The following is a 16,166-nucleotide window of genomic DNA, read 5'->3' on the forward strand; positions in this document are numbered from 1 at the left end:
TGTGTGTGTGTGTGTGTGTGTGTGTGTGTGCGCGCGTGTGCACCTACGTGTGTGTGTGTGTGTGTGTGTGTGTGTGTGTGTGTGTGTGTGTGTGTGTGTGTGTGTGTGTGTGTGTGCGTGCGCGCGCGCATGTGTGTGTGTGTGAGGCAGGATAAGGACTTGTGGAGAGGCTGTGTGTGTGTGTCTGTGTCTGTGTCTATGTCTGTGTCTGTGTATGTGTATGTGTATCTGTGTGTGTGTCTTTGTGTAGGTGTGTGTGTGTGAGGGAGGATAAGTACTTCTGGAGAGCTTTGGAGAATACCGAGACAATCAGCCAAGCCATTAGCCGCACAAAGAAGTTTTATTTGACGAGCTAATGTCCCTTCCGCTAAATAATGGGCTTTCATAAAGCTCTCATTCACATGCGGTTATTGGACCATAAATAAGAAACCTGTGGGGCCTGTTGAAGTTTGGTTGGTTGTTTTTTTATGTAACAATAAGAGGCACAGTGAGTAAGAGGTACTGCAGACCAAATCATCACATCCTGTAGGAGGAAGAACAAATAGGGAAACAAAATGACAAAGTGATCTGGTGATCAACCATGATTGTACACTGATTAAACAAGAGTTCTTCAGAGACACCGAATACACACAAGCAATACAATACCAGACTGCTTCCCCAGGAGAAATTATACCCAAAATAACATGACACACATAAACGTAAATGCACGCAGCTTCCCCAGGACAAAGTGGCTATAATCCAAAATAATACTTGCACATAAATACACGTATACACACATTAAGAATACACACACACACACACATGCACACACGCACACACACGCACGCACACACACACACACTGTAAACTCGATGCACAGGCAAGCAAAAACCCACAAACCCATGTCCATGTACAAAATCACGTCTCTCTCTCTCTCTCTCTCTCTCTCTCTCTCTCTCTCTCTCTCTCTCTCTCTCTCTCTCTCTCTCTCTCTCTCTCTCTCTCTCTCTCTCTCTCTCTCTCTCTCTCTCTCTCTCCTTTAAGGCTATGGTGGCCTCGAGACTGTGATGTTTAAAAGGTATTTTGTTTCACATTCTCTAGTTACTGTAATATCTTGAAGGACTCAACACTTAGCAAAATTAGGGGAACATAGAAAGAAAAAAGATATCTTGAAGGACTCAGCACTTAACAAAATTAGGGGAACAAAGAGAGAAAAAAATATTTGGAGCGGTACAAATCTGCACATTTTATCTTTGGACAAACAAAAGTAAATAATGAAAAAGAAAGGCTATATAAAAAAATATACACACTGAGACAAGACTTTTCAATGGTCAATAACACACATCACAGTATAGGCCTACGTATTTCCCTAGCCTAGCATAGCTACAGATTCTATCACAAAAAAACTTTCTGCAATATTCTTAAGACACCACAAGAAACACAAACGCATTTGGCAGAACAGATACAGACCTTTTCATCATGACATTACAGGAAATACTGTACAAGTAAATAAATAATTTCATACAATGGTAAATTTAATACAAGTGGTACATTTCATACAAGTAATTACAGTAGACAAACCATATCCCTTTCTTTTGTGTCCGAAACATCTTTCCCGCTCTCACATATCGGTAGTAAACTGGCTGGTCTATTGGCTCACTCTAAGGAGTTCATTACTGGATCACACTACAGCTCCGCGGTCTAATAACTAGAGTCTGGAGTTGCATGGTGCTCTCGGGACAGCAGAGCCTCATCATTCTAGTCCCAGAATCCATAACGAAGGCTTTGAAAAAAATATCTCAAAACACAATGAAATGAAGCCAAAAGACAAAAGACGGCTTCTGTGTGTGGACCCAAGCCATGAAGATAATAGGGGTGCTAAAACAAACAAACAAAAGTATTGTTAGATTGTGCGTTGTGGATGCTGGCATATCAGCACCGTGGGGATATGCAGGGAGGCTGTCATGGGGAGGGCAAAAGGGTCACTTGTCTCAGGGCTTTGGGGGCACAACTGGGCCCACATTATACTAGGGAGGGGGCCCTCTCAGATAACTTTGCCCCGGACCCAGCCAAAGCTGTCAGCGGGCCTGGGGAGATGCAATCACTTGCTGTTGGTTCCTGTGTGCCTCTGGTTCTGATGAGAGGCCCTCAATTAGACCTAATGGCCGACCCAGACGCTCATATGAGAGCCATGGATCAAAGCGGAGGCTGATGAGATGGAAGAACGGGCCAAACGCCTCGTTAAAAGTATCCCTGTGAAACTTGAGTGTCTTGTGTGTTCTCTTCAGCCTTGACGCTCTCGCTCTCTCTCTCTCTCTCTCTCTCTCTCTCTCTCTCTCTCTCTCTCTCTCTCTCTCTCTCTCTGTGGGCTGAAGTCGGGTTTTTCAAGGGGTTGTCTGGACACTAATGTGAGGGTTATATTGGCACACTTGGGTTCAGTTCAGGTTTTACTACAGATGAGGTGAAAAACTACTGTAAAACTCCCTCACACTGACCCTTTCGTATTAACGTCATTCACAGTGTTCAAAATGTCCTTCAGATCTAAGACCAGAGTGTTGTGAATGATTGAAGGTGAAATGGTAAGTGCGGGGAAGGTTTTTTTCTGATTAGTGTCCTATGGTTCATTTCCAATACACCTGTAAGCTAATGTGTGCAAAAATAAAGTTTTACTGCAGATAAGGTGCACAAGGAATGTTTTCTCTCTGTATTTATGCCCCCCCCAAGCCTGGACTTTTTGCAAGGAAGTGATTGTGTAAAGGAATGGGATAGTGAAATATAGTGCTTACCTCCGAACCAAACTCAATTTACCCACGCACACCCACACACACTTCCACGGCATGCATGCATATCACGTTTGGACTTTAGATGCTGTAGGGCAATGTTGACTTTCTGTCAGGGAGTTTGATAGTGTGTGTGTGTGTGTGTGTGTGTGTGTGTGTGTGTGTACACGTGCTTGTGTGTGTGTATAATGCCGAATTTGACAGATGCATGTTTCGGGGGCTGCCATTTCTCTCTATAACACACAGCTGCAGCAGCAGTCTGCATGACATGTGTATGGAGCAAGGAACGACCTGCAGCCATGTGTCATTAATGCTGCATGACTGTTTTTTCAGACAGATTATATCCATCCATCTTCTAATGTGGCGGATCGTGTTGTGTTGTCGTGTGTGAAGTGCTGTTCTTATACGCCGCTGTGCCGTTGCCTGCAATCGCCACGAGCGAGCAGGAGCTCGCGAGAGAAACAAAAACATCATCAAATCACATCTGTCCTGCTCCGTCTCACGCCTGCTCGCCCCGCTCGCCATGTCTCACTCCCTTGTTCTTTCCACTGTAGCACTAACGCAACAGCACGCTGGCTGATTAATACCCTGTGAGGTGTGAGTTGAGGAGCGGGGAGAGATGTTCATTTACTGCAGCTGAAATGTTGGACACATGCCCGGTAGTGTATGTGTGAACAGAGAAGCTGACGGGGCTGGGGACAAATGGAGCAAAGGGGTTAGTGGTCCCTGGCCCAGGGAGATGGGGGAGGCCCCAGAAATTGGGTCCTCATTACATTGTACTGTATATTGGGGGGGGGGGTTCCTTGCAGATTACTTTGTTTCCAGGCGCACCAAACGCCAAACTGTGTGAAGAGGAGGTGGATTGGAAGAGGACTTATTGAGTTTGTTGGTGTGTTATCACCTTGGGAAAATGAGAGAATTATTTGACTTTGTCAGGACCCTCACAGTCTGATTTTAAATGATAGGTCTTCATAAACTTGGCACGAGACACTTAATTAAAAACATCTTTTTCTTTTTCATGCCCAAAACTTTGAATTAGCAAATGAAATTGAACCGCAAAGCCTATATTGATGCACAGGTCAATACAAGCAGATACAGCAGCGATACTTAGGACTATAGCAGAGGTAGGCAACAGAACAGAGCTTTCAAAGCGAGCAAAAAATAACAAGCAAAAAGGCCAAAGCTGTAATGATGATTAAGAGTCTTCTTCTGTGGTCTTTTGACAGTCATCATGTGGTTTCACAAAACGCCTACAAAAGTCAGTAATCGTATCCCTTAGAGTACAGTTTGCAGACAGCTGATACCCTGCTGTGTTGGTTGGCTCAGAGTTTTGGGGAAAAAAAAAGACACAACTGAAAACAAGCAAACAAACAAAATTCATGCACATTATGTTCGGTGTTGAAAGCAAAAGTTCAGTCACCTGCTGTGAGTCCGGGTGTTTTTTTTTAAGGGGACCACCAAGCATGAAATTAGATACAGTACATGGAAAACCTTGTGAGTCCAAAGCAGAGGCAAGACCAATCAAATCAAACCGCAATAAACAACAGCACTTGCACTTGCCAGCTGCCCCATCCGAAGATGGATTACTGTATGGGCCTACAGGGCCCAGGCCCAGGGGCCCAAGAGCCAAGGGGGCCCTGAAACACTTCATTATTATCTATACTTATTTTCTGATATTGTGTAAACATTGTACTTTTAATACCCATTTTTTCAAAATTTCTTGGGGGGGAGAGAACCCCCCAGACCCCACAACAACAAACACGGCATCTCCGCTGAACACCCACATTTTTTCGGGAATCTCCTCATTTCATGGAGGGGGACCTTTCTTGTTCTCTGGCCCAGGGGCTCATGGATTCATAACCCACCCCTGGCCCCATCTGTGGGGATATGTTCAGCATGGAGGGAGAGTGCTACTCTATGAAGGCTGCCCACAATGCTTCGTAATAAAGTACTTCTCTGACTACTGACAATCATGAGTCTTGAATACTCTGAATACTCTCTTTCAAGAAGTTTTGAAGAAATGTGGCGACCTTGATGCTTTTAATCTTGTTGATGGTGGATTGATGCGTGATAGCATTCCAGCCTTCAAAACATAAAAAACAAAGCTTGTCATGAGGCATTGATAGGCATACAATACGGTTATCATTGGCCAGCTGAGAACTATCCCATGAACAATGAGGCTTTATCCTGTTTTGAAAAGATGGTATTCCGTGTATTCAGTGCCAGTTAACCGTTAGTTCAAATCGTTTACTTTGCAATTAATTTTGAATCGAATGTCTCTCAACAGGCTGATAATAGTCTTTCTTGTGCTGGCTGTTCACTTTTGGCAAAACAGTTCACATTAGAACGATATACACTGTCCACCAGACACACAAGATGAGTCCAGAAGCTCTCTGCCTCACTGATTGGATTCATCACAACAAAACACTAGAAATTGCTCAGAGAGGTAATATACAGCACACAAAACAAACTCGTCTACATAATCTACGTAAAGACTTTACATATTATTTTTTACAAATACATTTATGAAAAAAAACAGTTAAGAATACAGGCAATTTTTTATCAACAGCATAACAGCAAGGATGCCAATTTGGTAGCGACAGCAAAACATGTAAACACATAATTAAACAAACAAACAAAGAAACAAACATACACTTAAACTGTCAGTGGGGGGTTAATCAGCTGGATTTCTTTGGAGCTTTGGTTACCCCTCCACTCAACAGAGTACATTTTGGCAGTGTTACTTCAACACTTAAGATAGGATCAGTTACACTCTCAGTAAACTTTGAGTGTAAACAAGGTCCTGAACATCAACAGAACGGAGAGTGAGAGTCAAGGAACATTTGACAACGCATCATTCTACAGTGTATTCTCTTCACTGTAACTGTTGAGTTAACATTAAATTAACTGTGCACATCTCTCCCTGACTACCTCACTCTTGTCCTATCTGTCATCCACCAACCACCTCTCCATCCAGCATCAGATTCAGCTAATATTGCTCCCTAGCACATGCTATACTGTATGGAACATTTGGTTCTACTCTCTAAGTGTTGAATTAGCACTGTTAAATGTTCTATATACAACTCCCTCACTACCACACTCTTGTCCAATCAGCCTCGGTACAGATACAGACAGTATACTGTATGCCTCTCCACTAGTTGAATGAGTGTAAATTCAACACCAAGAGAGTCAAATATTGTGACCTTTTACAGTGTGTAGTGTCTTTACCGCTAGTCCTAGTCTGCAAGAGCTGAATTAAAGTAACACTGCCAGATTTTCTCAGTAGGCCTACAACTCCCTCACATCATCTCCCTCAAGAAACAATGCTGACAGGCAGCTGATCTTGGACACAGTCCCCTTGGTCACCCCTGTCATGACGTCATCGTCCCTTCCGTCACGCCCCCCGCCCATAGATAACCGGGTTGACACAGTCCGAGATGAAGCAGAGCAGGTGGATGAGCGAGATACTAACTCAACATTTACATTAGGACCAAATACACTTTAATGAAGGCTGTGAAATACAACTGTCTATAAGTTGAATGAGAATTAAATTTAACAATGTTAAATGTTAAGTGTATTTGGTCCTAGCCTGTAAGTGTTGTATTAAAGTGTTGTATTAATGTGTTGTATTAATGTGCTCAGCATTACTGCCCCCCCTCTCCTCCCATCAGTCTCAGGGTGGACTAACACTAGCAGCCTCATGGTGGGCCAACTGTGCTGACGGACACGTAGCTGATCTTAGACATGGTACCCGTGGTCAACCCCGTCATGCCGTCATCGTCCCCTCCGTCGCGCCCCCCTCCGCGGCCCCCCCTCCCCTTCCGGTGGCCCACGCATCGGCACGGCAACAGTGCCTGCCGGTTCAGGCAGGCGGCGCAGGTGCTCAGCAGTGCCTTGCGGAAGCGCACGTTCATGAAGCAGTAGATGACGGGGTTGACGCAGGCGGAGGTGAAGGAGAGCAGCTGGATGAGGGAGATGGGCGCGCCGGAGAGGGTGCGGGTCGCCGTGGGCAGGTCGAAGGCCCTCCAGGTGTTGACGGAGTAGAGGGGCATCCAGCAGATGAAGAACATGGCCACGATCACCAGCAGCATGCGGATCACGCGCTTCTTGGCCAGCAGCTTGGCCTCCGAGGTGTTGGAGCGCGGACGCTCGGCGCGGGAGGCGGTCGCCGAAGCGGAGACGGACGCGGCGGAGGAGGAGGTGGTCATGGCAGAGAGCTTCATGGAGGAGGAGCCGGACGCGCTGGAGAACAGGCCCTTCTTGGGCACCTAAAATGATAAGGGTTGTATTATTAATAACAGCAGTAACAGCAAGCACCACCACAAAACTATTGTATATCACACAGAGAAATGTATTTGCACTACTGCACTGTACTACTGTATTTGCACTACTGCACTACTGATGCTTATTGCAATGGGTGATCTACTGCATGGGATGCCAAATTAAACCTCCAAGGAGTATTCCAGGAACATGGTTAAGTGATAAACCTGGCCAAGGTAAGTGGTAAACCTGCCAATACACAGCCCACAGGTGCCATTTAGTTGAGAGAGTTAAGACTCCAGGCTCTTCTGTTAGATGATTTACCACAGCATGAAGTTTAACTTAACCAGGCTTAGTACTGAACCATGTTCTTGGAATACGCCCCACCACGTATGAAACAGATTATTTGTAACAGAAAGGGTACCAGAAGGACCCTTTATGATTCTTTATGGGTACCGTATATAATTGTTTTGCCAAAAGGTATTGTCGGTGCTGCAAGCTTACAGTAGCCATGGAGTAGTACTTCCAGCGTGTCAATCAATTCTGTTTATTAAAGCAATAATTAATTATATATTACTTAATCAATTTGCCTCCTCACCTGGATGTAGCAGCCGTCCCCCTCGTCACTGCCACCGCTGCCACCACCACTGGTGCCACCACCACTTGGGGACACGCCACCGTTTATAACAGTCTTCATGCCTACATGAGGAGGAGGGAAGGGACAGGGGGAGAGAAGGAGGAGAGGAGAGGAGAGGAGGGAAGGGGAGGGGAGGGGAGAGAAAAAAGGAAAGAGGAAAGATGTGTTACATTTCACAAGTCCTTTATTTTGATAAATAAGTGTCGGTGTACGGGCGTGCGTGCGTTTGTGTGATGACATCTGTACCATGACAGCTGGTACAGTATAACTTATTCAGACTGTTCATCACTAAGCAGGAAAGGCAAAGGAGAGAATGAGGGGATTTTTCTTTCATATCTGACAACCACTGAGCGAAGCCTTTAAATATACATGGTCATGGACATAGAGCCAGTGGGTCTGTCAGTGGGGGTCTGTGAAGAAGAATAGGCATTACATTAATGTGGAACCAATCTGACCTCAAAGAAATACAGTCTTGGATTGTGATTTACAACAATTGCCCTATCCGCACGATAAGTATCCATACAATACCTTGTCATGTAATATATTGAAAACATATATTTCTGTCCCATACTGTATGGATCTTTTATCCCCTACCCACCAAGATGCAGCAGTCCACATGCCCCACAGCACACATTTATAGACCCTGTCTATGACCTATCTATTGTACAGTACGTGCATGTCTGTAGGAGAAGAGAGAGATACTAGAGAGATTCTAACTTCCCATACATTGACCAGAACTGCCATCGGGGAAGAGAGATTAGAGACACAGAGACTACTAGCATTCCATCTACATTGACCTGAACTGGAGAGACATTTTCATTCAAGCTCAGTCCCGTTGCTTGTACAGTAACTTCACCGCTTGTAGAGACAAAGGAAGAAGCCAAAAGATAGACATATGTACAGACACACAGAGACCAATGGCTATTCTTTGGTGTCAGAACTATACATCAAACAGCAATTGTTATTCTCTGTCTGCCTTGCCCTCTGTCTGTCTTACCTTATTCTCTATTCCCTACTACTCTCACACGCAGCATGGCCCCTCAAGTCAGATGTACTGTACACACACCTGCCCTGGGGATGACCTGAGGCCAGCGGGCACCGCCCACTGGACAGAGAGGGTAAGTGAGTATTATGTACAAATCAGACACACGTCCATCAGGTATTTTATGGGCTTCTTTATGGGCTTTTAACTTGAGACGAGAGAGAGAGAGAGAGAGAGAGAGAGAGAGAGAGAGAGAGAGAGAGAGAGAGAGAGAGAGAGAATGAGTCGGGGGAGAGAGAGACAGGGAAAGATCAGCAAATGACCTCGGGTCGGAATAGCAATTCAGGGGCCCGGAGTGATGATATGACTCCATTTAGACTGCCTCCTTTCTCACATTCCACATTCCTAATCCTAGAGCCTCTTGGTTCCATTCAATTGAATTCAATGTGGGATCTATTGGCACAGTAAATGAGATAAAAGGATTGACAAAGCACCGATTATAATGCTGCGGTCACACCGCTGGCGTTGAAAGAGCTAAAACGCTGCTGACTCCTGCCTGGAAAGCACAGGTCAGGGGCGTTGAACGTGGCAAAAGATTCAACCTGAAGTGTTTCACCAAGAATCTCGACCAACCGAAGCTCGTGTTTAGAAAAATGTGAACATTACATTGGCTGCCGCCTGCCGCCGCCGAGCTCATTACATATTTTTAGATGAAGTTCAACTTTTGACGCCCTCGGCTTTTGACGCTTTTGACTCTAGACACACTATGTGGCTTTTAACGCTTCTGCCACCTGCTCTCCCATACAAAGTTAATTACTTCCGCATCTTTCCACGCATTAAACGCCGACGGTGTGACCGCGCAATAATGGACATGAATCATCTCTCTCTCTCTCTCTTTCTCTCTCTCTCTCTGACTCTCTCTCTAGCACACACACACACACACACACACACACACACACACACACACACACACACACACACACACACACACACAAACACACACACACACACACAAAACTCTGCTGTATTTGAACCAACCAATCAAAGGGGCTCACTAGGTCCTAAGCGTTCTGATGATACTTACCGTAGCATGTACCTTAGAGGTGTCAATCAGCCAGTAGGAGTGTGAGAAGAAACATAACAAAGGAGTTTCAAAGTCCCCATTCACCTTGGAACAGAACTGACTTAACCTCTATAACTTTGACAAGGGGTTTTATTCATCCCCTTTCCCATTTTATTCTGTGATGGATGTTTCATCTTGCAAAACACAAAAGCAATTTCAATGGATGTCAAAGTACTGTGCCGCAGTGCCATAACCTCAGCAAATGTTGTGCGCACCATACCCCCAAAACAACTCCATGAATCTCAGAGTCCAATTTAAAAATACATGAAGATGCACTGTTTCTCTAAATTGAGCGTTATTACTTCGGCATTGTCGAGATGGAGCAGGGCTTTGATGAATTTGTCTTTCATGTCAAAAACTGAACAGTTACACTTGAGACAACGAGGCCCTCATTTGACCCTGAGAAGAGAGGGGAGGCATGACAAGAAAATGATCATTCTACTCAAGGTTGACTGCCTTTCTTTAGTTTGCATTTTGCTGGCGTAGTGAGATACAGGAAAACTCCTGCACACTGTTCAACATTTGCAACACAACAGTGAACAGTTTTCTCGTCTCTAACGTTGGTGACCAAGGGGTTCCACTCCTATGCACCTGGCCAATGGAGGCGTGCAAGAATTTGGAGGTTGAGCTGATTACTTCAAATGCTTGCAGCCTCTATGTAATGAAAACACTCACGTATAGATATCACGCAAATATTACGTATTAAACAAGTGTGTTTAAAATGAAACAAACCTCCGTCATATGCAAACCCTCTAAAAACCAATCCCATTTCTGACCGGCCAATGGACTGACTAGCTGTGTAACTAAAAAGAGTAACTAAAAAGTAGACATACACAGTAGGCTAAATGTTGTGGTGTTAATTCAACACTTAGAGAGTTCATTCAAGTCCAAATGATGTCAAATAAATGTGCATGCTTACTTTCCCCTATGTTCAAATATCCGTTTCTTGAAATGTAGTTAGATAACACCTCATTCTGATGCTCCTTTTTGTGTTGTATATATCTGAAGCAACACTTTATACATTGCACTCTTTACACCAAAACTGATGCTAGAAAAACTATACGCCCTTTTCAACTGCCCATTTTCTACCCGGTACAGCTGGACATGGCACGTTTATTTTGTTTCAATTTGTCAAGTACGGCATGACACAGTTAAAAAAACAGCCCTAATTTTTTCGGTCGGTTGAACCGAGCTAAGTGGGTATGTTGTTGCCTACTACGCATAATGCAGTGCGTCAGCTCGCCCTCACCGATGAATCAAACAACACTCATCGCGGCCACCAGATCAACTCCCTTCAAATGCTCTTTAGTTAAACACTGTTTTACTGTCATATTAAAATCGAAGGCAGAAATCAACATTGTAGCCTCCAAATATGATGTCGCCTACTTCGATAGATCAGATATCTGTCGGCCTTATGTTAAGTCAACTAGCCTACGTAAAGTAATGCTACGTGAGAACACCAAAAATCTCCAACCAAACTTCGGGTAACACGGTTTGTAATGGAAACAGACAAGTCTGGCTTAACAGCATCACTCAGCTCGACACGACACAGCACGGCACAGCTGGGTTGTATGTGGAAAAACGAGTAATCACAAGTTGTGGCTTAAAGTTGCAGTCCAGATGCTCCAGATGCTCTCCTCGACCCTTCTCCTCGAAAAAGACTGCTTGACTTTACAGCCATTACTTAAAGTTTAAGTGAACCCAGCAAAACACTATGAGAAACCTCAAGCAGTGAGCGCAGAAAAACGTCTTTTGTATCAAATTGCCACTAAGCCAGATAAAACCGGCCACTGAGGCTTCACTTCTCTTCCTGTGAAATCAGGCGCCCTTGACCAAAATGCCCTCTCAAGAGCTACCTACATAAAACGTCCTCCATCGGAAATGGAATGTCCTCCAACAGAATGTTAGGCCAGCGGTATCCGCAGTGTCGCCCACAATGACTGGTCTAAGCCATGAACCCCCTGATTTTTATCACCGCAGCAGTCGACAATCAAGCCTTGCAGGACCTAGAGTATCAGCGGTGTCGCCCACAATGACTCTGAAGAGTCACACTGAGGACTAAGAAGTCATGAACCGCCCCATTTTTATCCCAGGAGAAGTCTGCAATCGAGCCTGGCAGAACCTGTTGCTAGCGGAGACGAATGGCTCTCATTTCGCGTGCAATTTAAACTCACCACTCGCCACACTGCCTACACACTTTTCATACACTTTCTGACACTCACTCTCTCTCTCTCTCTCTCTCTCTCTCTCTCTCTCTCTCTCTCTCTCTCTCTCTCTCTCTCTCTCTTTCACTCTCTCTCAGACACACACAGCAATAAACACTTACCCACAAGCATACAGAGACACACAACTCTCTGTCACACACACACACACACACACACACACACACACACACACACACACACACACACACACACACACACACACACACACACACACACACACACACACACACACACTACAGTATCTCTCTCTTTCTCTTTCTTGCTCTCTCTCTCTCACTCCCAAACACACACCCATGGAAACACACACACACACGCACGTGCAGGCGTGCGCGTGCACACACACACACACACACACACACACACACACACACACACACACACACACACACACACACACACACACACACACACACACACAAACACACACATGCACACGCACAGGTACGCACACATGTACGCACACACGCACACACAAAGTGTCACACAACAACACAAATTCTAGAACCAGGGTCTGGTCGGCTATGATAGTGTTGTGCGTCTCCACCTCTGTGCCACCCAGAGACAGGGAGAGTGATGGGCTCCTGGGGGTTCTGGCTGGGTCTGCCCTCTTAGGGGGAGCCCATGGAGCTCTATGGAGTAATGGCTAATAACCTGCCACCACCAACCCCACATAAACTACCTCCAGACAACCAGACACTGAGACGGACTCACGGGAGGCAGAGTGCAGGAGGGGAAAGGGAGAGGAGGATGCTTGTCTCCCTATTCACTGCCAACGCTCCCCGATCCTCCATCCACAAATGTGGCTGCAAAATTGGCTGCAGAAGTTGTGAAACTCAGGCAGATGCACGCTATTCACTATCCATTCTCCTCTATTCGCCATTCTCACTTCCGAATGCCTCCATCAAGCCTCAAGTTGTGAAGTGGGCCTATCTCAGACAGACAGGCGGACAGATGGATTTCCTTCTCCATTCTCCTCTTTTCTCCATTATAGGCTCTGAAGCTCTTACACTGGGCCAGTGTTTTTCAACGTTGGGGTCGGGACCCCCGTGGGGTCACCTGGAATTAAAATTGGGTCGCCTGACCCGAAACTGGAACACCACATACAATCTTAGCGAATATCTATACTGTAGGTTTAATAGAATATGAGTTAGCTCTTTTTTTGATTGCCAAAAAAGTTTATACAGGTCCCTAGAAAATTGCGGTGTCAAAATGGGGTCCTGTGCCAAAAGAGGTTGGGAACCACTGCAATATGCCTACCTAACCTATCTCAAACAGACACAGGGGGAGATAGACTGTGAGGAGAGGCAGAGATGAGGTGGTGGTCCCCCTATCACTCTTCCTCTCACACTATGGATTCTTCCATTATCCTAACTCCTTCAGAAGCTGTTGTGGCCAGGCAGCGGGAAAACTTCATTGTTTACTCCACGGAGACAGGCTCTCAGTGAAACGCAACGCCACAAGCACAGCTTAAGGACTGGAGTTAGAATAATGGAATGCATCCTATCTCGCTATCACATCTTCCTTCCTTGCATTCTACTGCTACTGCCAGAGTGGCAAAGCTCTTACTGCATCTCCAGTATCAGACAGGCGAACAGAAGTAAAAGGCTCTCCAGACTATTCACTGTCATGTAATGAAATTAAATATAATGCAATGTAACATAATGTATCCCTTACCCGTTCTCCTCCTTCCAAAGCATCAAATGCCACCATCCAGTCTCAAATTGTGAAGCTCTGGTAGCTATCTCAGACACAGATGGTAAGATGAACTCCAGTAGACAGGGAGATGCACTACACTACTATCTCCTTGTCCACTCTCCTCTACCCTCTATCCACATATTACGTAAACTGCCACCATCCAGCCACAAGTTGCAAAGCTCTTACAAACAGATGGTAAGATAGACTGAGGCAGGGGTCAGGAGATGTGCTATTCACTATCTCCTATAATCCAATCCACTCTCCTGTATCCTCACCCTGAAATGCCACCATCTAACCTCAAGTTTCCAAGAGCTTATCAAGCTTGCACAGATAGTGGTTTTGATCTCTATTTGTCCACATTTCAGACAGACAGACAGACAGACAGACAGACAGACAGACAGACAGACAGACAGACAGACAGATCCAGTATTAAGTTCATAAGGTAACACAGACAGACAGACAGACAGACAGACAGACAGACAGACAGACAGACAGACAGGCAGGCAGGCAGGCAGGCAGATTCACAGACAGAGAGCAAACAAATTTTGAAAACAAAAAAGGAAACAACCATACCTCTGCTCAATACACGCACACGCACACGCACACGCACACGCACACGCACACTCACACACACACACACACACACACACACACACACACACACACACACACACCACACACACACACACACACACACACACACACACACACTCAAACACACACACACACACACACACACACACACACACACACACACACACACACACACACACACACACACACACACACACACACACACACACACACACACTCTCTTCAAACAATTTTAAACATATTTATTTATTGAATGCTCCAGGCTGTTTCATGTTGCCTCTGAGCTGCCTCGGGCTTCCATTCCAATAAACGGGTACAATAATGAGTGTGTTCAAACAAACAGGTGCAATAATGAGCATCTTCATCATCTCCCACTATTGCCCCTTTACACATGCACGCACGCACACACACACACACACACACAAACACACATACACACACAGGAATATAAAGAAAGCACTTCCGTGAGTCCATCACCACACCAATTTTGTGTCCCAAAGGTCCGTGTCCGTTCCACAGAATTCCATGAGATCATGTTGCAACACACACACACACACACACACACACACACACACACACACACACACACACACACACACACACACACACACACACACACACACACACACACACACACACACACACACACACACACACACACACACACACACACACACACACACACACGTGCGTGCGCATGTATGCCTGCGTCACCTGTGGCTTTCTTTCTTCTGGTCCATTTTCTATGTGTGTGTGTGTGTGTGTGTGTGTGTGTGTGTGTGTGTGTGTGTGTGTGTGTGTGTGTGTGTGTGTGTGTGTGTGTGTGTGTGTGTGTGTGTGCGTGCGTGTGCATCACCTGTGGCTTCTTTCTTCTGGTCCATCTCGAACTGGATGCCGCGGTAGAGCTCCCTGGAGATCAGACCATAGGCGATGATCATCACCACACCCGGGATTATGAACAACACCAACAGCAGCAGGATATACCTGAGGGAGGAGGGAGAGAGAGATAGGGGAGAGAGGAGGAAGAGGGGGAGAGAGGAGGAGGGAAGAGGGGAAGTAGAGAAGAGGAGAGAAGGGGAGAGAGAAGATGGTTAGACAACACCCCGAATAATGAACAACACCAACAGCAGGAGGATATATCTGAGAGAGGAGGGAGAGACAGAGGGAGAGGGGCAGAGGAGGGGGAGAGAGGGGGAGAGGAGGGAGACCGGAGGAGAGAGAAGAGGGTTAAACCACACCCCGGATCATGAACAACACAGCAAGAGGATATACCTGAGCATGAAGGGAGAGAGAAAGGGAGGGAATGGAGAAAGAGAGAGGAGGGAGAGAGGGATAGGGGAGAGAGGAAGTAGAGAGGAGGGAGAGAAGAGAGGCAGAGAATGGCGAAAGAGAGAGGAGGGAGAAAGGGATAGGGGGAGAGAAGAAATAGAGAGGAGGGAGAGAATGGCGAAAGAGAGAGGAGGGAGAGAGGGACAGAGGAGGGGGAGAGAAATAAGGGAGAGAGATGAGGGAGAGAGAGGAGGGAGATATTAACATTTTGCTAATTTGCTGGGTTATGTATACGGTAAAATGGTATGTTACTTAATTTACGCTGTCCATTCAGAAATGTTACTTTTGTTCATGAATATTTACTACCACAATCAATTTTTAAATATTCATTATTACTGTGAAAATTACACTTTTCACAGGCCTATTTATATGTATTATATTATATTATATTATATTATATTATATTATATTATATTATATTATATTATATTATATTATATTATATTATATTAAAGGAGAAGTCCAGTTTTTTGAACATTAAGGCCATTTTCTGAGTGGTCTGCAATGTTTTAGAGTCCCCCTCACCGTTTATTTCATGATTGCTGCAGTCTCTGTTATTTGG

At 45.3% G+C, this 16,166-nt stretch overlaps 1 protein-coding gene across 1 annotated transcript in view; it reads right to left on the minus strand.

Moving 5' to 3' along the window:
- Window positions 1-6,457: 6,457 nt before the first annotated feature.
- LOC134460282 (cholecystokinin receptor-like) overlaps window positions 6,458-16,166 on the minus strand; it is a 47,606-nt gene continuing 37,897 nt past the window's right edge. Inside the window, exons 4-6 of the mRNA XM_063212734.1 lie at window positions 15,132-15,259; window positions 7,618-7,718; window positions 6,458-7,027 (exon numbers count right to left, since the gene is read on the minus strand). Coding sequence (XP_063068804.1) covers window positions 6,458-7,027; window positions 7,618-7,718; window positions 15,132-15,259 — 799 coding nt within the window. The remainder of the gene's footprint in view (window positions 7,028-7,617; window positions 7,719-15,131; window positions 15,260-16,166) is intronic.

Source organism: Engraulis encrasicolus, chromosome 12 (genome assembly GCF_034702125.1).
Source record: "Engraulis encrasicolus isolate BLACKSEA-1 chromosome 12, IST_EnEncr_1.0, whole genome shotgun sequence".
NCBI lineage: Eukaryota > Metazoa > Chordata > Actinopteri > Clupeiformes > Engraulidae > Engraulis > Engraulis encrasicolus.